At 38.6% G+C, this 21,092-nt stretch overlaps 1 protein-coding gene across 1 annotated transcript in view; it reads left to right on the top strand.

Annotated features, from left to right (window-relative positions):
• Positions 1-21,092, top strand: part of LOC104618401 (talin-2) — a gene marked incomplete at its 3' end in the record, with an annotated part of 66,157 nt that overhangs the window by 18,424 nt on the left and 26,641 nt on the right. Inside the window, exons 11-22 of the mRNA XM_010283980.1 lie at positions 2,526-2,602; positions 4,236-4,416; positions 6,357-6,470; positions 7,111-7,219; positions 7,910-8,118; positions 8,961-9,059; positions 11,407-11,574; positions 13,093-13,387; positions 15,659-15,825; positions 16,950-17,078; positions 18,697-18,810; positions 20,709-20,822. Of these exons, the coding sequence (XP_010282282.1) occupies positions 2,526-2,602; positions 4,236-4,416; positions 6,357-6,470; positions 7,111-7,219; positions 7,910-8,118; positions 8,961-9,059; positions 11,407-11,574; positions 13,093-13,387; positions 15,659-15,825; positions 16,950-17,078; positions 18,697-18,810; positions 20,709-20,822 (1,776 nt within the window). The remainder of the gene's footprint in view (positions 1-2,525; positions 2,603-4,235; positions 4,417-6,356; positions 6,471-7,110; positions 7,220-7,909; positions 8,119-8,960; positions 9,060-11,406; positions 11,575-13,092; positions 13,388-15,658; positions 15,826-16,949; positions 17,079-18,696; positions 18,811-20,708; positions 20,823-21,092) is intronic.

Below are 21,092 nucleotides of genomic sequence, written 5' to 3'. Positions count from 1 at the left end.
TTTCCCTTTAACTTAAACGGGTGCTTCTGGAAAATATCAAGGCTGTTAACTATAGCGGTAGTATGGGTCAGGTTCAGTACAGCATGCTGGGTCTTTGTTTTTCTGTCTGGAAGGTGAATTGGTGCCTATGAGTGTATATCCAGAGAAGAGTCCAAAGCTTCACCTGTGGATTTTAAGCTATGGACCAAAGTGGTGAATCAGGTGGGAAGAAATGATCCCCTGGAAGCAGCATTTAAAACTACATTAAGGACTACACAATAGTTGTCTAGCAGCTCTTGTATATAATGCATCAAAGCTGAGAACGTTTTTCGGCAAAAATGAAAAAAAAAAAATTTTTTTTAAAATCATTATATTACATTAAAAATACTGTGATCAGTAAAGCAAAGAATTACATCTCAGTTGTACAGAGAGAGGGACAAAATCAGTGTTTGTGAAGAGACCAGGCTGTCTTGAAACTTTTTATGGAGTTTTATGGAGTGTGCCTGCCAGGAGAGAGGAGAGGCTGATACGCATCTCCAGCATTCAAAATACTCACAAGCAAATAGGCGCAACAGCAAAAAAAAAACCAACCAGTTTTGCCAACAAATGTGGAGATGAACGGTCATACTCTAAGCATGTTGTATAGAAAAGTGAGGTGTTTCAAATAGCACTGGTTGCTTCTTGACAAATTTTTACTTCAGTAAGGTTCAATCAAACTACATCATATTTGCTGTAATAGATTTTAATAGTAAAGAAATTACAAAAAACTAAGCAGCTCAGGAGATTTATTGCCTTTGTTCATGCAAACAGTGTAGGATGTAACATCAAGTGTTATGAAATCAGAGATCGAGGAGGATTGCCAGAATTCATCGCTGTACATACCTTTTTCCCTGCCAGTCACAGATTTAATAAATGATAAATAAACTGCAGGTTTCTATAGATGGTTTAAAACGTGATTCTAGCTCTTAAGCTTCAAAAGTAGCTTTTCTCTCTAATGCCAAACAAAAGCAGCCTTTCTATCTTGATAGAATACAGATGTGCATATTTCCGCTCCCTTACAGTCCTTTGACTTCTTTACAATCTGCTGACACAGCCAGTCTTAAAAAGAATGAATTAGGAACAGGTTAAGTAATAAACACCCATGATGCGTATGAGAAGCATGCAGTTTCCAATTGTCGAGTCCACGTTCTCTCTGTGATGCATGCCTCAAAGTATGGTTTATTGCTCTCCTTTGCAGGATGTTAATTCTTGGTGTGTTTCAGACTGTTCCAACTCATTTGTTCTTGTGCGGATTGGTGGCACAATTTTTCTGCTAAAGTATTATTGGTGCAATGCTCGCCACCCTCCAACCCGTCTTGTGCTGCAATTTTAGTGATAGGTCATTAATCAGTTGATAGGGAACCCTGAACTTGAGTAACTTTTACCATTTTTTAATCTAGATTTTTTTTTTCACATTAGTTATGGGAGTAAGGCACAATCTTGGCTCGAAAATAGGCAGTTTTAGTTCATGCATAAACTCAAACTATAATAGTAAGAACTTCTTTGGAGAAAGTTGGGGGCAGGAGGGGGGTGTATAGATGTGCAGGAGGAGTTTCCATTAAAAGTACTCAAGGTCATAGTGGATGTTTCTCTGTTTTTTTAAATACATACAATCCTACTATAATTCTTGTAACAAGGTAGAAAGCAGACAGTATCTTTGCACTAGGTCACAAGTAGAAATAGACTGTTTTTACAAGGCACTATTTGCGTGACTTACGGTAGTTTCCTGATGTTTCTAGTAGCTTAGACTTACTCTCCTTGTGTATATTTACCTGTCTTACACCAGGTGTATTTTATGTATTTTTTTACATTAAAAACTACCTCAAAAGGTCAGATGTGCAGACTGTCCAGAAGTTTGAAGTAACTATGGTAAAATAACTTGGATACAGTATTAAATTTATCATCTTTCCTATGGACAAGCACTTTTACTCTTCCAATTCTCTCCCCCGTCCCACCGTGGGGGAGTGAGTGAGCGGCTGCGTGGGGCTTAGTTGCCAGCTGGGACTAAACCACGACACAAGCATTTCCTAATGATATGTAGTACCATATAGTAATATTTCAGGATGCTAAATATGACTTCTAGCTGAATTCTAGTTACCTGAGTCAGTCTGGTGTTCCTGAGTTAGAAGAGAATGGGAAAAGGGGATGGTACGTGTCCTATCTGTGCCGGGGTTTGCTATTGTTGCATATCACTCGGTCTTCAGAACATTTTTTTCTGTGAGAAAAGATAGTATCTCAGCACTTTCTTTATACCTTTGTTGAAAACAGCACCAATAGGCTTTTTTCCTTTATACACTTAATCTGTGAGGGCTTAGAACCTGGTCTGTTAGATGCTGAAGGGTACCTTTTCTGAGGTGGAGGTCACACACTGCCAAAAAGCATGGTGTTCAGCACTGGACAGAACTGCAGATTATTTGACTAGGTTTCTGATAAATGGCAAGGAAATAGTGGAGAGAAAGCAAAAAGCAACACATGTTGTTTAACTTTTTTTTTTTTCTCCCCTCCAGAAACAAAGTAAAGATAGATTTGGGCTTGAAGGTGATGAGGAATCAACCATGTTGGAAGAATCTGTTTCACCTAAGAAGTGAGTGTATACAAACAGGAGGAAATGCCCTTTACTTAAGAGTGACACCTTTTAGCTGTGGCAGCTTTTTTCAAATGCAATAGTAAAGTTATTACTGTTAAGGAATTATTATTTCAATAGAAGGAAGTACTATCCCCAGGCAATTCAGTAGGCTCCTAGCTTCATTCAAGGATTGAAGAGCAGGTATTTGTTGCAAAATTGTTGGCTAAGGTAACCAGCAGTGGTACCAGTTTGTGGTAACTTGACCCTTCAACAGAGGAACGCAGGCTGGAATTCAGTAAAATGTTGGGGTGGGGGAGGAATGATGCAGAGCTGAAAACACCCTATTAGATATTTGATCTTCATGCAAACACCTAGGATTTACAAGGTTTTAGTTGCTTGTGTCTGCTAGGTCCATGGTTTCCAGTAAATTTGACTCTTGTCAGTTTAATTGCACACTGTGTCATAAACAGAGGTGGCTTATTTCACCAAACCACTTTAGCCAAGCCAGTCAGATGGGTGGTGGGGATAAAGATGAGATTTTGGTACTAGTAGGTCAGACTATGGATCCGATGGGAGAGTAATTGAATATAGCAGAAAGCAGAACTGTAGAGCTGGCCGTACTCTTGAAAATGAGTATTAAACCTTTCCTTGCAGTGAAGGAATAGAAGTAGGTTTGTGACATTATAAACTGTAATGAGCCACGCAAGTCTCCACTTGGCGCACTGAGGATGGCAGTGTCAGCAGTGTGTATGTGAAAAGTCTATTTGATTTATTGTTAAACATACAGTTTATAGGAGATATTTAATGTGGCCTTATGTGAAATTTTGATGGATCGCACATGTTCAGATGTGCTTTCTTTTGGCATTGCCCTTTCCAAATCACTTCCAGAATATACTGTTAAGTAAGTGCGGGGCAGAAAAGCCCCAAAATTGTCATAGATGAATACAAGATTTTTCACAATTTAAATTACTTTTTTCCCCAGCAGATTGTTGCTGTTAAATCCAAATTTTCTGTCAATGCTTCTAGCTGTTAAAGCTTGAACCATATTTAAATATGAGCAGTATATATCTGGCAAAGCAGTTCATGACCATGGAGGACAGTAACTTTGTTATTCTTGAAAGGATCCTGCCTTCCAGCCCATTATCTGATAGACTGCCAGACTATTAGCAAGTACTGTGTGTGCATGTGTGTATAAAGAGGGAAGAAAGAATGTTAGTGTTTATCCCAAATCTAGGGTTTGCTTGCAAAAGGCAGCTCCACAGGGTTCACGCTTCTATTTTCTGTTGATCAGCCTATGATACAACTGAAGCAAAGCAGTTGTTATGCCATAAACCTTGTTCTGGTTCTGTCTATTATGCATCTTAAAGGGGTAAAACTATTGTACCACATATATCAAAACTGCACGTTTACCTTCTTTCCTTGGTGCCTGCTCATTAGTGCTATTAAAATTTGATCTGCCAGAAATCTCAGATTAATTTTTTTCAAAAAGGTTAGAAAATTATTAGAAAGTAAAACTGTAAAGTTTTCCAGCTTCTCCAAATGTCATGAAATGCAATCTAAAAATGTAGAGGAAGAACCACCCGACAGGACTTGATTTGCAGGAGCTAACTAATTCTCTCTGTGTTGGATTTCTCCTTTTTTTCCTTTTTAGATCTACCATCTTGCAGCAGCAGTTCAACCGAACAGGGAAGGTGGAGCATGGCTCTGTGGCACTACCAGCCGTTATGCGTTCAGGATCCAGTGGCCCAGAGACTTTCAACATTGGCATCATGCCTTCTCCCCAGCAACAAGTCACTATTGGTCAGATGCACAGAGGACATATGCCCCCGCTTGTGAGGAACCTCCTTGTTTTGTATATGAAATTTTTTTTTTTTGCATTTGAAACTTGTCTGTGCTGCAAGTGGTCAGAAACAGCATGTTAAACATATTACTAAGAGCAGGAGGAGTATATTGAGTGTGACTTCCTGGCTATCCTGCTGAACATAAGTTTTGAGCATCCTTGGAATATTTAGGGTATCACATTTTGACTTATTTTCGCATTTTCTTTAAGGCCGGCTCTTCCAGCCTTCTTTTTACTTCCAATTAGTTAAACTAGTATTCAAAGGGTAGGAAAAAAGGTTTAAAGGCTAGCAAAAGTAAGCAATTTTAAGAAAAAGGCTTACATTTAGCTTATTGCTAGCCCACCAGTGTAGAGTTTTTTAGCAGGCTTAAACCTGATGCTGAGTTTTCTCATTTAAAAGACTATCAAAAGCCCTAAACAGGCTGTAGAGAATATAATCACAATCATGACGTCCACTAGAAGTGTAGTATGTGTAGTGAGTTGATCTTGGCTGGTTGCCAAATGCCTACCCATCTGCTCTTTCACTCCTGCTCCTCAACAAGATGGTGGGGGGGAGCAGAAAATAAGATAAAAAAGCTTTATCTGAATATAGGTCAAGACAAAGGTAGGGAGATCACCAATTACCTTCATGGGCAAAACAGACTCAGCTTGGTGAAAATTAATTTAACTTACTGTCAGTTAAGATAGAGTTAGATGGTGAGAAACAGACATAAACTAAAACACCTTCCACCACCCCCATTTTTACCCAGACTCAACTTTAGTTCTTCATTTCTGACTATTCTGTTCCTTGCTCCCAAGTGGTCAGTTTATAACAGTCCCTCTGCTGCCCCTTCCTCCTCACACTTTTCCCCAGCTCCCATGTGGGTCCTTCCTATGGGCTGCAGTCCTTCAGGAAAAACTGGCTCCAGTGTTAGTCCCCTATGAGCTGGATTTCCTTTCAGGAGAGCCTGCTCCAACGTGGATCCTCCACAGGCTGCAGTTTCTATTAGGACCCTGCTCCAGTGTGGGCTCTCCTTAGGCTGTAGTTTATTTCAGGGAAATAACCACCTGCTGCAGTGTAGGGTCCTCTGTGGGCTGCAGGGTGGATATCTGCTCAGGCATGGCCCTCTCCACAGGCTGCAGGGAAATACCTGCTCCACCGTGGTCTCTCCCGTGGGCTGCTGGGGAATCTCTGCTCTACTGCCTGGAGTGCCTCCTCCCCATCCTTCTGAGACACTGGTGTTTGCAGGGTTGTTTCTTGAACTTTTTTTTTTCCCCCTCACTGTCATGTGTTTTGTTTTGCCTTTACCCATGTTTTCCCAGAGGTGCCACCAGCTTGGCTGTTGGGCTCAGCTGTGTCCTGTGGCGGGTCTGTTGGAGCTGCCTAGAACCAGCTGTGCTAGACATGAGGCAGCCCCTGGCCTCTTCTCACAGAGGCCACACGTGCAGCCAAAACCTTGCCACAGACACCCAATGCAGATAGCCATGTTGCTCTGCCTAAAAACCTTCAGTTTTCTGTTAGCTTATGCATATTGATGGCAATTTAGTTTTAGAATTGTCCTTGACTACATCAGTAGGCTGTTCCAGGAAATCGATAATGATATCCTAGAAGCAAATTCAGTTTTCATGTTCATATTCCTAGAATGCAAGTCAGTAAGACACTTTGTGTTTTTGTGTATATCTGTTGGGCATTGTTTGATCTGAGAAAGTTCAGCACTTTATAAGTGTGCAAGTACAGAGGAGTATAAAATGGCATAGGCAGAATCAAGACTGTGAGAGGAGTGTTAGGGAGCTTTACTTTCTCCATTGCACCAGGGAAAAGCTAGCTATCTGAAATGGCCTGGTGTGATTTTTGGATTGTTGTCACTCACCGTCTCTTCATGCATATGTAGCATCTTCTTGAAGTGCCATTTGGAGCGTAGCACGCAGCCATTTCCTCGTTTTACCTTTCAGACCTCGGCTCAGCAGGCCTTGATGGGGACTATTAATACCAGTATGCATGCTGTTCAACAGGCACAAGCTGACCTCAATGAAGTTGATAACCTACCACCTCTAGGGCAGGACATGGTGAGTTTCTCTAACCCCTCACAGAAATGGATCTTAATGCTTTGGGGTGTTTGCAGATGAGTTTAGTCATTGTCCCTGGATCTAAAGTGGTATTACTAAAGCTTTTAAAGTGAGATAAAATTTTTGTGCTCTCTTTAAGGAATTCCTGTACAGTGTTCCACCTTACTCTAATCAGTCTTCTGAGATTAGATGTAGCAGACTTCCTTGCACAACCATGTCTGGAATCCTGTTTGTTTCATGTCCATATGTACAATTAAATGCAAACTATGGGCAATATTTATGGTGGGAGTGACTGCCTCCTGTACACTTGAAAAATAAGATATTCCTGGTCCAGGTGAGGGCAGGAGGACTGATCAAGAGACTATTGCTTATGGGGGACTGTCAGTCAAGAGTGTTTAGCCTTCACGGATGCACAGTTTATGGCATTTACCTTTAAAGGGCAGCTGTTGAAATATGATAGCAGATCTGTAGTGAATGATTTGGCAAAAGGAAATGCTTGCCTTCATATTTCTCTTTAAGGTCTCGGTTGTCCTCTGCTTCACTTTTATAGGTTCATGAAAGAACAAGAGATTTACATAGTATCTCCTCTTACAGAACCTCACTGCAATCCTTAATTCCTGTTTTTGTTATTGCTCTTCAGGCATCAAGAGTATGGGTTCAGAACAAGGTTGATGAATCAAAACATGAAATACACTCTCAGGTTGATGCTATCACTGCAGGAACTGCATCTGTTGTTAACCTTACAGCAGGTAAATTTCAAAGGGAAAAGGATTTCCTTGCAGTCTTCTAGTTATTTATCAGTCTAATTCAAGTAACATAGGGACTGAGCGTGGGGCAGCTGGAGAAAAATTTTCTTCAAAATACCCCAACAGCTAAGTGCATTGATGTGCGGAACAAGCTTTCTGTCCCTCCCAACACAATTTTTGTATCTTCAGTTTCTCTCTTAGGCTAAAGGTATGACCACTGATGAAGATAAAATGTAGCTTGCTTATTCAACAAAGTAAAGTAGAGAGTGTTTGCAAGGTTGCTAGGAAAAAGCATTATTGATCTGACAGTTTTTAGAGAGAGATTATGTGTTTATTGACAGTGGGTTTTTTCTTCAGCAAGTTACAAGTTGAAGGAGCTGGGAGTGGCTTAAAGAGGTCAATAACTCTATTACCTTGGGTTCTTTCAACATTGAAAGACAGCTGAAACTGTGGACTTCTCAGCAAATTGCATTGAATCAAGAGAAATTCTATTAGAAGATAAATTCTTGTAGAAGAAGAAATGTAGAAATTGGAAAAAATCATAGCAATCTTTAATTTTTTTAAAGTGATAATTACGTTACTCAGTAGGCATTGCTTGGCTATCTTGAAATGTCTCTTTCATCTCTCACCAGTGTAGCATGTCCCTTTTAACCACTAAAGCACTCTGATCATGAAAAAACATTTGCTTTGCAGGGGACCCAGTTGACACTGATTACACTGCTGTGGGATGTGCAATTACAACCATCTCTTCCAACCTCACTGAGATGTCTAAAGGTGTGAAACTGCTTGCGGCTCTCATGGATGATGAAGTTGGAAGTGGAGAAGACCTCCTGAAAGCTGCTCGAACATTGGCCAGTGCTGTCTCAGATTTGCTGAAGGCTGTGCAACCTACTTCAGGAGAGGTGAGTGGATGGAAACTTCTCAGGTTCCTCTCTTTGAAGTGCATGGCGTTGGCTTTTTTGAGACATGTTGGCTTCTAACTCTCACCTGCTAATGTCTCCTGTGCAAGCAGTTCTTTTGACTACTACTTATTCCTTCATCTGTCTCTGTCTTCATGCCTTTAAATCTTTCACCTTGATATTAGAATGTTCTGTGTTATATGCAGAGGTTAATTGATTTGTGTTAATTATAAATTATTAATTTTTCTGGGTACTGTATTGTCTTTTAGAAACAAATTTCAAACAGTACTATGACTCAGTTTAATAGGAAATGGAGAGACACTCATTGATGATTTTTTTCTTCTTTACTGTCTTTGTCTACTTTGACATATAAAACAAGAAGTTAATCCCTCTGTTGTAGTTTTCCAGAAATGAGAGTGACCAGGATAGACTATCTTGAGCAGTTTGTTATGAGTCTGTGTTTGTCTGCAGCCAGTTTGCCTTAGATCTGTTCTCTTCAGATATTTACGTTTTGAAGAATATGAAATCTCTTGATGTTTCACATCAGTTGTGTATTGACTGTCCATCCTTAATTATCCTTGGAGTTATTACAACAACAACTATTCAAGTTCTTCAGAATTCTTTACACATTCTCTGTAAGCACTTCAGATGAAACTCCTGAAATATGGATGTGCAGTTGTGCATGTGGAAAAGTAAAGATTTTTTCCAAAGCGTTTTGCTTGTGTATATATTTTTTTTTAGACATATTGATTGCACACTAATGCAGTTCCTTGAGGAAATCTAAAATTCAAGTAAAGCTCGTTTTCTTTTAATTACTGTATTTTTTCACCATTATATTTTCCCAGCCTCGACAGACAGTTTTGACTGCAGCTGGAAGCATTGGGCAAGCAAGTGGGGAGCTACTGAGACAAATTGGAGAGAATGAAACAGATGAAAGATTCCAGGTAATGAGGGTGTTGCTTGTCACTGTCAGAACTGTGCAGCTTTCTAATGAGGAGGCCACTGCATAAAACCAGGCATCCCAAAGTGTGGTTAGGAAATGCTAGATTTGAAGTTTCTCAATGCTAATTGAAGTTAATCCATTATGAAATAGTTTTTAATTACACAATCACAGAGTGCTGATTTCATAGGAACCTGTGCTTCATTCTGTGCATCATACAGATGCTTTATTGCTTTATGGAGAGCTGTTTGCATTGTACTCCCCTCAGTTCTTAAAATGCATGGCTCATGGTATGTACATAGGGTCAGACTCTTGCTTTTCAAATTCTACTCTGCTGCTTACTTTCACCACTATGTTCATCACTGGCTTCTTTTATGGTGTCTTTCAGTACCTCAATGTTGCACAGATAACATCTTTTATAGCTTTCCTGTAGGATGTGTCATTCCATTTTACAGGTGGAAAATTTGGCATTGAAGTCCAAAGGTCTGCTAATTTCAGATACCCTACAATCTGTTGATCTTTCAAATTCTTGATCTTGTGTCACACTTGATGTGTTTGAATCACAGTTCCTATTTGCTTCAGTTGCAACAGAGTGCAAGTTATATCGCACAGTACCAAGTCAGACACAGAAAATAAGGAACAAACAACTTTTAAAAACTCTGCCTATCTTCACTAAGTGCAGTGTGTCAGATGCAAGTTTATAACTGAGTTTTCCAGGGGGGCATGCATAGTCTTAATCAATTGTTATGAGTGCCATAGGGATTTTTTGGGAAGCAGTGTATTAAAACCTGCACATACACACAGACAACTTCAATCCTTGCCCTTCCTTGTGTTTCACTGTCTTTGCAAGCTAATGACCTACTATGCCATGTATTTATGAAGAATGAATGTTAATTAATAAATACTGAGTATGCTCATTAAATACAATGGTTTTCACCTAAGTGTTTGCTATGTCTGTATGTATGCGTGTAAACCAAAAGTTTACACAACCTCTTGGTATACTGAGTAGACGAAAATTATTGTATTACAAACATAATTTCTTTAGGATTACTAGTATTACCAATTATCAAATCATAATGCCTATCTGACTTAATAACAGCGTTAGCTGTTAGCAGTTTAAAACCACTGTTTTTAAATGCTCTGTTAAAAACATGTCTGGATTTTTTCACTCAATGCCGAGAACAGGTTTGCACCAGAACCAAGAGGGAAGTAATTTACGGCAACAGATGGACCTTTGGAGTGCACTGTATGCGCAATGTCTGCTATTATAACTTACGGGCCATTTTAAACACTTGAACCACTAGTAAATCTATCTGCAGGTTTCATCAGAGTTCTCATTTGTATGCCCAGTTGACTATGTATTGCAGCCCTCTCTTTCTTGGGTAAGAGAAAGAACCTAAATGTTCTCATAATTGCTGTGGAGTGGTGGAGAAGGTGGGTAAGGAGAGGGATGGCTTATCATACCTTCATATCCTAAAAACAAAACGAAAACTAGTGTTCTTAATTTTTTTAATCCAAGGTTTTCTTTCTGCGGTGAAGTTCAAATTATGCATGAATGTATCTAGTATCTTTTTACAGGAAAGCCAGGTCATTTTAACAGTACAGGCATTAGGAAGACTCCATCCCGCTAAAAACTGAAGTAGATGGAATATAGCGTTTGAAGTGGGGAAATGGGAAGACATTTTCTGAACTTTTTCGTTGCAGGAATTAACACATGAGTGTGTTTGAATTTTGCAGTTTCAAGAGTTAACTAAACTACATTCTGGAATTAAGACTGGTTTTGAGTTATATTTTGGAGCAGTAATTTATAGGCCTATATTTACATCATGGACAATGAAATATTGTGGTTGGATTTTGCATTTTCAAAAATGGAGTGGCAGTTGCTGTTACTGTTAAGCACAGTGAAGTACTTGAATTTAATATTAAGCCAAGTACTGTCAGTCCTCAGCAGTTTGCTCCTTCAGGATGTCATCCTTATTGCAGATATTTATCACATGTTTAGTGGTGGACTCCAGATGTTTTTGTACTAATAGTGTACTCACAGGAAGTGAAGATAAGTACATTGTGATTTGGGACATAGGTTTGTTCTTATGGACTTTGAGACAATTCAAAATTTGACAGTCCGTACTTGTTCAGTCCAGTAACTTGATCATGTAAATAGAGAAATGGTTGTACTGAAAACAGAAAACTGTTGACTTTTCTGAGTAATAGCCATGTTTGCTGCTTTACACAAAACAAAATGCTTAAGTTTTGATACAAGAGAACTTCTTACCTTCAGGAGGCTTGATCTTAATATAAAAAAGGTATATAATTTTTCTTCATAAGACTGAGTTTTCTCTTTGTTTTACCAGGATGTTCTGATGAGTCTGGCCAAAGCTGTTGCAAACGCTGCTGCCATGTTAGTGCTGAAGGCCAAGAATGTAGCACAGGTTGCTGAGGATACAGTCCTGCAGAACAGAGTCATAGCTGCTGCTACTCAGTGTGCACTCTCTACTTCCCAGCTTGTGGCTTGTGCGAAGGTGAGGCTAACAGTATTTGTGAGGTGGCAAGGCATCACTTCGAGTGTGTGCTTCTGTGTATTTCCAGTGGTCTTAGGCAATAGACTGTGTTAATATCATAGCTCTAGATTTATGCAATATCAAAGTTGTTTACTACTAAATTGTCACCAATAACAGTGGCAACCAGGAGCCCGGAGGATATGAGGTGTTGCTGTAATCTCCAGAGAAAGTGCCACAGATAACAGAGCCCATCTGATAAGTTACTAATATTGATAAAATAAAAAAAGTAAAAAATACTAGTTCAAGAAGCACAGCTTGCCTGGGGGACTGTGTAAGTTTTCTAATAAAGCCTAGAATTAGGGTAGGTTCGCCTCATCTAAAGCTAAATAATTAAAAGTTGGTATTCTTGCTGAAAATAAAATCAAGCTGGTGATCATTGATTTTAAATATATTTGCACTGATTTGCAGTAGCCCAGTCATTCTAATAGATCCATTGCTTTTGTCCAAGTACTGATTTTCAGTCTAAGCAAATTACAAAGGAGTGGAGATCAGACCTCAAACTCTGAAATCTGCAATTGGAGTGTTACATCTTCGGCAGCCTTTTTTGTCTTAAAATTAAATAAATAAAATAGTAATAATTTTAAAGATCAAACAGTGTGTGTTTCCTACTTGGATGCTGCTTTTGAAGTCTGCAGTGACACCTTTTGCAGGGAAATGGGTATTCAACTGTTGTGAAACATCCAGAAGGTTTATATTAAAATTAATAGCCAATATTAGGTATTAAATTTCCAACATTTTCAATATTTTCTACTTTATGTCTCTGGCTGCAAGGGCTTTTTGTAATGCACATATATGAATTTTCATTATTTGGACTTGATGTTCTTACTGCCTGTGAATTTCAATATGGTCTGAGATACCCAGTGGCACCCTGTTTTCCTCATAAGATGTGCACAGTTTTCTCATTGCTAAAAGCTGTATGCATATGCCTGAACAAAATGGGGGAGGGTTGTTTCTAATCTGTAGATAACAGGGTTTATTAGTTGTCTTGTGGCTTCAGAAGTAGAATGTTGTTTGATTTGTGCCAAGCACTACTTTTATTTAAACAAGCAAATGAAAGGCTGATATAAGAAGGCTTTACAAGACCAGTTCCAATTAAGATTTCATTTTAGTTGGAATTCCAGGGTACAGACGTCTGCCAGTGGACATGATTACTCTGGAGGAGTTTGACCCAGGCCTACTCTCCAGAACCACTATCTAGTGTTTTCTCAGTTCAGTAGTTGCTGAAGAAGCATGAAATAAGGTGGGGGCCTCCATTCTTAGAATCTAAATTGAGATTAAATTAACGATAGGCAGAGCCCAGATTCCTAATCTTAGATGTCTGAAGCTATGTATTTAAATACTCACTTTCAGAGTTTTCTGTCCAGGGAAAACAGATAAGTTAAAGATTAAAAACTAATGTAGTAGATGTTTCACTTGTTAGTAGTTAGGAAATTTGCAAATAGGCCTTTTCTGAATGCTTCGTGTTCTTTCCCTGTGCAGGTTGTGAGTCCCACCATCAGCTCTCCAGTGTGTCAGGAGCAACTGATTGAGGCAGGGAAACTGGTAGACCGTTCAGTGGAGAACTGTGTGCGGGCCTGCCAGGCTGCCACAGACGACGCTGAGTTACTGAAGCAGGTCAGTGCAGCTGCCAGCATTGTCAGCCAAGCCCTGAATGACCTCTTGCAGCATGTCCGCCAGTTTGCGAGCAGGGGAGAGCCCATTGGACGCTATGACCAGGCTACGGATACCATCATGTGTGTCACAGAGAGCATTTTCAGTTCGATGGGAGATGCTGGTAAGTTTCGCTAAGGGACAGTATTCTTCCATGGTGTAGAGATGTGCACGTTTCAAATAATGCAAGTGAAAAAACCTTCCCTTAAGTGTACTGTGCTTCTAGGCTAGTGCTGTCATGATGGGTAGTCATTCAACCCATAATATTAAATCAGCAAAATGCATGTAGCTGTGTGCTGGATAGAATGAATATTCTGTGAAAACAGTTAACGTCAGGCTAAAGGATCACTGTAATATTTTGTCTGCTTTCTACCACTGCTTCACTTCACAGAATCGTGTAGCAATTTCTCATCTCCAAATATGAAGACAGGTGCCTGGGAGAATACTTCCCAGTGGTTCGTTTTATCATGCCTAGTTTTTATTGTAGGTTTTGAAACTTCCTTCTGCTTTTTCCTGTGATGTTTCTAAAACGTGCAACTTCTAGAATGAATGAAAGCTTGAGATGCCTAAAATTTAACCTAATACGAATTTTTAAAGAACAAGTAAATTACTTAGAATGCTGAAATTTCAATAGTTATAAATATTATGAAGTAGCAACAGCATGGAAGGGCACTGTCAAATTGAAATCAAGACAATTCATATGAAGTTTAAAATGGGATCACTTTTAAAAAGCTGTTATGGGGAATAGTATGGTTTTGGTCTTTTCTTTCATGTTATATAAATGCAAGGTCAGGAAAGAAAATATTTCAGTCACAGTTGTATTTGTGTTACAGTCGATATGAAAAAACTAATCTTTTACTGTAGAGTCATCTTAGCTGTTAGATTTAAGAGATAAATTTCAGACGTTTCTTTCTTTTAAGGAAGTATCATTTCAGACATGCAGCACTCTTCTAGAGTAACTAGTAAAATTCTCTAGTGTATTTTGACCCTAGAACCTTCTTTATGAGAAATCTGAGTGATTAAAACTTCTAAAAGATGCACAAAGGAATGTTTGCTCTTAATCTTCAAATTGAAAGCTGTGGAAAAAGTTTGCTAATGCTCTGTAGCTATCTTAAGGAATTCAGTTACTGTAGATGTGTGCAGGAAAGCATGCCAAGTTTTGTTTAGACGTTCACTTATTACTCAGCTTCAGTATGGAAAGATGCAGTAAAATAGATGAATTTGGATAGCATTTATTTTCTGTTCACAGTCAAATATCTTGTTGTGCAATAGTTTTTATTAGAAGGCATTCAGATTACAGTTTGTGTTTCCCGTTTATCATTGCAGTCCCGTGGTTGCAATTTTAACAGCAGAGAGACTCTGGCTTGTGACTGCTGTATTATTGCCCAAGCAGATTATTCTTTCTGTTTGATTTACCGGCTTAATACTGTAAGGGCATTTAAAGGGATTTTTTTGAAGTGGAGTATTTGGATTGGGAGCCGAGTTAGCCATTAGTAGTAAAAATTTTAATTGCAAAATTGCGTACTGGGAAATAGTTAGTAACAGCTAGAAAACTTTATTTTTTTTATCTATGCCTGACCAGAGGAGCCTGGTAAGGTGGCAGTTAATTCTGAAGACCACAAGTCACCTTACACATGAGAAAAATGCTGCTTTGGTTTTTCTTTCCCATGATATTTTGAGAGCATTTGAAAAGAATGAGACCTTAGACCCTTGATTTGACTTGATTTGACATGTCTTACTTGATTTGACAACCTATAGAAAGCCAAAAGTTTTATGGGTTCAAGTCTATTATGAAGGAGTTCAAGTGTATGTTTTAGTGACCAAATGAATTTGCTCTAGAAAGGGTATGTATCCACTTCAGAAGCACTGCTGTTTCGTCTCTGTGCTTCACCATGACCAGAACATGACTCCAGTGTCTTACACATATACCTTATTTTGGGCCAAAACCACCTAATTCGTGCTGAGTCTCTTCTACAGAGTTCTTAATTTAGTTTATATTAGATAGAAGATAATTCACCAAAAGAAGAATAGGTGAAGGATAGGTAATTTTTATTAAAAGAATGAAGTCTTGTCTGTAATTTGAAAGTAAAATTGTTAGTCTTCACTGGGCCAGGAGTTTCTTTGAACTGTATATTCAAGATTACCTTCAAGTATTGATTTTTGGGGTTTTTTTCTTGCTCTCTAGAATGCATATACTATGTTTTTTCCTAATCTCCACTGTAGCAGTTTCCTTCATTTCTATTGTGATCCAAGATTTTGTTTATTTGTGTACCATTTGAATGTCAAAAGAATACTTAAGCAAATGTAACTTTATTTTCATCCTGTTGAGATGACTTTTGAAACCAAAACTGAAATGCAGAGAGAAGGAAAGTAAAAACGTAATTGTGTACCACAGGTGAAATGGTACGGCAGGCCAGGGTGCTGGCTCAGGCCACTTCCGATCTTGTCAATGCCATGAGGTCAGACGCTGAAGCAGAAATTGACATGGACAACTCTAAGAAGCTTCTGGCTGCCGCAAAGCTCCTGGCAGATTCTACAGCCCGCATGGTTGAAGCTGCAAAGGTACCAGGAAAATGAACTAACAGTCAGCTTAAGATTGTATGGCTATACACAAAGAGATGACATGTGGGATATTAGAGATAGGATTTCACTGATTGTAAAGATGTTTTTTCTTATCCTGTAAATGTTCTGCATTTAATGACTTACCCGAGGTATGTTCAGAGAAAAGAATTTATTAGTTACCTGGGTTTGTTTTTTGGTTTTGTGTTTTTTTTATTTTGTTTTAAAAACCCTTCTTGCAACGGCTTTGCTCACCTGCGTGCAGGGTGGTCATGACTCAAGCCATCTGGGGCAGTTACCACCAGCCATAACCACTGTGATGCAAAGTCTTGTACCAGTCTACCAATACAAATGGAACAACAAAGCCATAAGCCATCTCTTACAAAAGCTGTTAACAAAGCAACTCTGTCTTAGGAACAGTTTCCTCAACCTGGGGAATCGTGCCTCTCTTGTTCCCCCCACACCCCTGTTCTCACAAGAAAGACAAATATCTAGCTTTTTCTTTCCTTTCTGTGCTAGAAACCTTTTTAAATACACTAGGGAAGTCTATATTCTTTGAATTGTTTCCCAGATCCTGCACTTGAATGATTTTTACAGATCAGGGCCAGCCATTCTGCTAGGGCTATAGCAGACCTGTATGCCCAGCTACAGAGCATATCCTTGTCTTTCTAGTACTTTCTCAGACTTCAAATGGAGAAAACCTACCGTGTTAAATCTCAAGGTTTGGACTGCAGTTACTGAAAGGCATATTGAATTGGGAACTTTAAAAACTGTTTTGTTTTTTTCCAAAACCGACATTCATCAAAGCACATTATTAGAGATCATAGTGGAAGCAGTTTACAAAGGCTTCTTTCCCAAGCACCTAAAGTAGTACATGAAGCAAAAGTTCAACTCCCTTCCTTAAAGTACCTAACATATACAGTAACAACATTGCGCTAGCGATAAATTTTCCACTTCAAAGTCTTATAACATTTTAATGTTCTTCTAACTTTGATTAAGATAATATAAGAAAAATAAAGGGTGATGTAGCAGACAATATCTGGAACTAAAGCCTTGATATTTGTCTACATTTTCTCCAGGAGCTTTTACTGAGGCTCATGATTTTTTTACTCTGCAATTTTGTGCAGGGAGCTGCAGCCAATCCTGAAAATGAGGATCAACAGCAGCGTCTGAGAGAAGCAGCAGAAGGACTGCGGGTTGCTACAAATGCTGCTGCACAGAATGCCATCAAGAAGAAAATTGTCAACAGATTAGAGGTTGGAAAGTAGATATTGTTGAATTTTCAGTGTACTCTGTTTTGATAATTAGTATCTCTAGATAATTTCAAGCAAGTAGAAATGCATATTTCAGGAAAAGTGCTAAGCATAGAATGATAGCACTGTGTTAAGCTATCCTGTACCAGAGTACAAAGCATGGAATTACAGATGCTAGTATGTGATACCATAGTCCTCAGAAAATTAAGCAAATTGTATGACTGATGTAGTAAAGTCGTGTAAGAATTTGACTCTGAAGGCATTTGATGGTGGCTTAGTTGTAAAGTCAGAACAGCTGAGGTTTCAAACAACTGAGCTGAAACAGCTTCATTACTGTTTTAATTTATCTGTATGATCTGTTACTTGCACACAATATCTTTTGGTGATTTTACTGGTATATCTGCCAGAGTTCCATGTAGATTTCCATAGAAAGATATGTTGAGTTGCAGCATATCCAATTAAACTGGTAAGTTATTCAGAGAATCAAAGAACCAGAAACAAAAATGAAAAAGGTACATCACATCTGGTAGCACAGCCAAGGGGGAGAAAGGCAATTTACTGTGTACTAAGGATAAAATATCTCTGAAGTTTGCCTTGTAGGCAAGGTTTAATCTTCCCATTCTCAGCTAAAATGTAGAAGAGAGAGATTAAAAAAAAAAGCCTTTCATAATTCCTAGTTTCCACACATGGTTTTACAGTCGCCTGATTTAAGTGCAGTGAGATTAGACAAACAAGGACATGTAAGTAGGTAACTGTGTTCCAGAAGTGCATTTAAATTACTGTATCTGGCTAGAACCAAGAATCAGGAGTATTTCAGGACATAAAGGCGGATGTCTCAATTTTCTACCAGCATGCAAGAAAGCTTTCTAGAAAGGACTTTTTTATTTTCCTGTTACAATATATACTGCCTTACAAAGGAGTGAAATGTGTGATGATGAGAATGAACTTCATGCTTGGTTGTATAAGTGGGCCAGTTAAAGAAAAGTATTGTACAAGATGTTGGAATACCTTTGATAACTTGTTGAATTTTTAATTTTGTAATAGGGAGACATTGATAATATGACTCCTAGATATTTGAAGAAGGTCTCCTCGGTGCCTTTAGACTGAATAATACCAGTATTTTGTACCTCTGCGTCATTTCAGTATTTTTGCTTTTGCCATGAAGCAATCTCTGTGAAGAAGTTGGCTCCGTTGAGTCTTTGGTCGGAGGTGTTAATGTAGCAGTGTGAAGCACTACATGTGCTTTGCCTGTTTTCTCTGGCCTTCTTTGTAAGGAGCTAATTGATTAGACCATTTCTGGTCTCTGTAATTGACTTCTTTTGGCCATGTTGCAACCTAAGCTATGAAGAGTAAGAGCTTAGAATCCTTCTAGTTCTACCTTTTTCTTTATTGGCAAATTAGAGATGGATAACAGTGCTCAGCTCATTTTCATCTTGAAAGAAGAGCAATCCTGAGTTTGCTTAAGGCAAATCAAATTAATCAAGGAATATAATGTATGAATCTGTCAAAGTTGTTACTATAATATGTATTTCATCATCAAAGTTACCTATAATATGTATTTCATCCTCTGAATTACTCAGACTTTTACCACTGATTTAACTCTGTTTCTTTTTCTTGAAAGATTGCAGCTAAACAAGCTGCAGCTGCTGCTACTCAGACTATTGCAGCTTCTCAGAATGCAGCTGTTTCAAATAAGAACACAGCAGCCCACCAGCAACTTGTGCAGAGCTGTAAGGTAAACACATCACAACTCACTGACAAATAACTCTTGAAACTCTGCTTTATGGGGAACTGAAGATCACCTTCTATAATAATACTGTTGCAACCTCAAAAGGGGATTTAAAACAAAAAAACCCCAAACAACTAAAACCAACATCACACACATTCATCTGTATGGATTCTGGAGAACCCTCATTTATTATATTATCTATAGTTGCCATACATTACTGTATGAAGAGCTTTGAGAAGCTGAGCTACTGTAAGTGCCATGTAGTATTTGGATGTTACAAATACACCTGCAAACACCTTACTAGAAAGGACTGACAGGCTTATATACCTCAGCATGTGTCTGTTGAGTAACAACCAATTCACCTGAAGCAAGTGTTTAAAGTAGAAGTTTTGCTGCAAATCAGTCATCAGTACTGTATATGCAGAGCTATGCTAGAAGCACTGTGGAGGGGTCCAGTTGCTCAGAAGTTTGTACACTGGCAGGAAGTCTTGGCCACACATTCAGTGCACGAGAGTGCTTTTCAGCAGGTGAGTAGCTCTATGATCATGAAAACAGGCTGTTGAACGATATATGCAGTGAAATGCGACTGAGGTCTGCTATAGCATAAAGGTAACCTTTGAATTTTCCACACTGAAGGATGGATTAGCAATAGTGATTTATACTATAAATGGAGTGAAATCCTTATTTAATGTACTGGTTATATAATTGGTTATATAACTAACAACACATCCTGCTGTTCTGATGTTCAGCCTACAAACAACTGGGGCCTTAAATGTCACTGTAAAAAATAAGTTATAGACCTTTCTATGGGGTTAACCTGATTCCTAGCTTGAAGTTAAAGCTGCCAAGACCGCAGATTTCAAGGTATGCCTGAAGTCAATCATATTTTTATAGTTCCAAGCTAGAATTCAGAGTCTGGTGAGAAGCTGTTCTCTCTTGTGTTTAACCTACATTTGGCAGCTTAATTTCTAGCTTCAAGTAATGTTGCTTCAGGTTTTTTAAAGAAATTGCATTTAAACAAAAAATTGAAAGAGACAATAGCATGTAAAAGGGTTTTCTCCTGGATGGAAAAGCAGTTATGTGGGGAAGAACAAAACCATTGAGGAAGGCATCCTTAAAAGCCACATTAACATTCAACAATTATTTCTTGTCACGGTGGTAATCCTAAGAAATGTTGGAATTAAATAAGCTAGCTCAAGTACATCTCAGGATTGTGTTGTAGGCAGCTATTTCAGTATGAATTAAAAAAAAAAATCTTGATGATGATGTGTCAGATAGCAGATAATATCCAATACCTGCTTTTCTACTTTTTTGGCGGGGGGGCGGCGGGGTGCGAAGAGAGAGAGAAGAAAAGAGTACGGCACTACTGAAGTAAGTGTTCTTGTGAAATGGATGGACAAACAGCATGAATCTGGGCAGTCCAGGAATAAAGTTTTAGCAATACACATTTCAGGATGCGGCAGCCATACTATGACGTTTGTATTAGAAGTCAAGGAAAAACAGGCTGAGGTGCTTGTGTGTAAAAGGCAGTGTTTTTCTGAAAGCAAGATAATCTGTTGAAAAATCTGTCACCTCCACTACTAGCATTTGAACATGCAAAGGAAGTAATTCGAAATACTTTGTGTACATAATTTTGCAGAAAAATCTTACATTGTCTTGTTGGATATTTAATGAGTAGCTTGAATAAAAATTTCTTTATTCAAGTAGAAAGTCTCTGAAAAATCCTATCGTGTATTAATTCAGTTCATGGAATCCTAAACGAATTTTGTGAATGTACAAGAGTATTGTACCTGTGATACTACAGGTTGTCTTTAAGAGGGGTGGGGAGAGGGCTTGCTTTTTAGTGTCAGAGGGTTTGGAGTTTTTATTTATCTACTAAAAGCTTCTCCCTTTGTTTATTATAGAATGTTGCAGACCACATTCCTCAGTTGGTACAGGGTGTAAGAGGAAGTCAAGCTCAGGCAGAAGACCTCAGTGCCCAGCTTGCTCTAATAAATTCCAGCCAGAACTTCCTTCAGGTGAAGTGAATCAATCGCTGTAGTAGATTCCATCGGAGCAAAAAGCATTTTTTAGCGCTGTATGTTTTTATTTGTGATAAATAAGCAGTAAACTGTTAAGAACCATATTCATCACTGACTGTGAGCTGTAGCTAAGGAGAATATAGTTCCTCAGGTCAGATGACCAAAGTATGTTGAATCTTGTGGAGAGTGAAAATTGCCAAAATTGCAGATAAAAGTAAGAAGAAAACTGAAGTGTATGGAGAAGAAATATTCACTTGCCTTCTGGGA

The sequence above is a fragment of the Phaethon lepturus genome, unplaced genomic scaffold (assembly GCF_000687285.1).
Source record: "Phaethon lepturus isolate BGI_N335 unplaced genomic scaffold, ASM68728v1 scaffold5783, whole genome shotgun sequence".
Classification (NCBI taxonomy): Eukaryota; Metazoa; Chordata; class Aves; order Phaethontiformes; family Phaethontidae; genus Phaethon; species Phaethon lepturus.
Note: the sequence above shows the minus strand (reverse complement) of the source record. Positions and strands in the feature narration are given on the sequence as shown.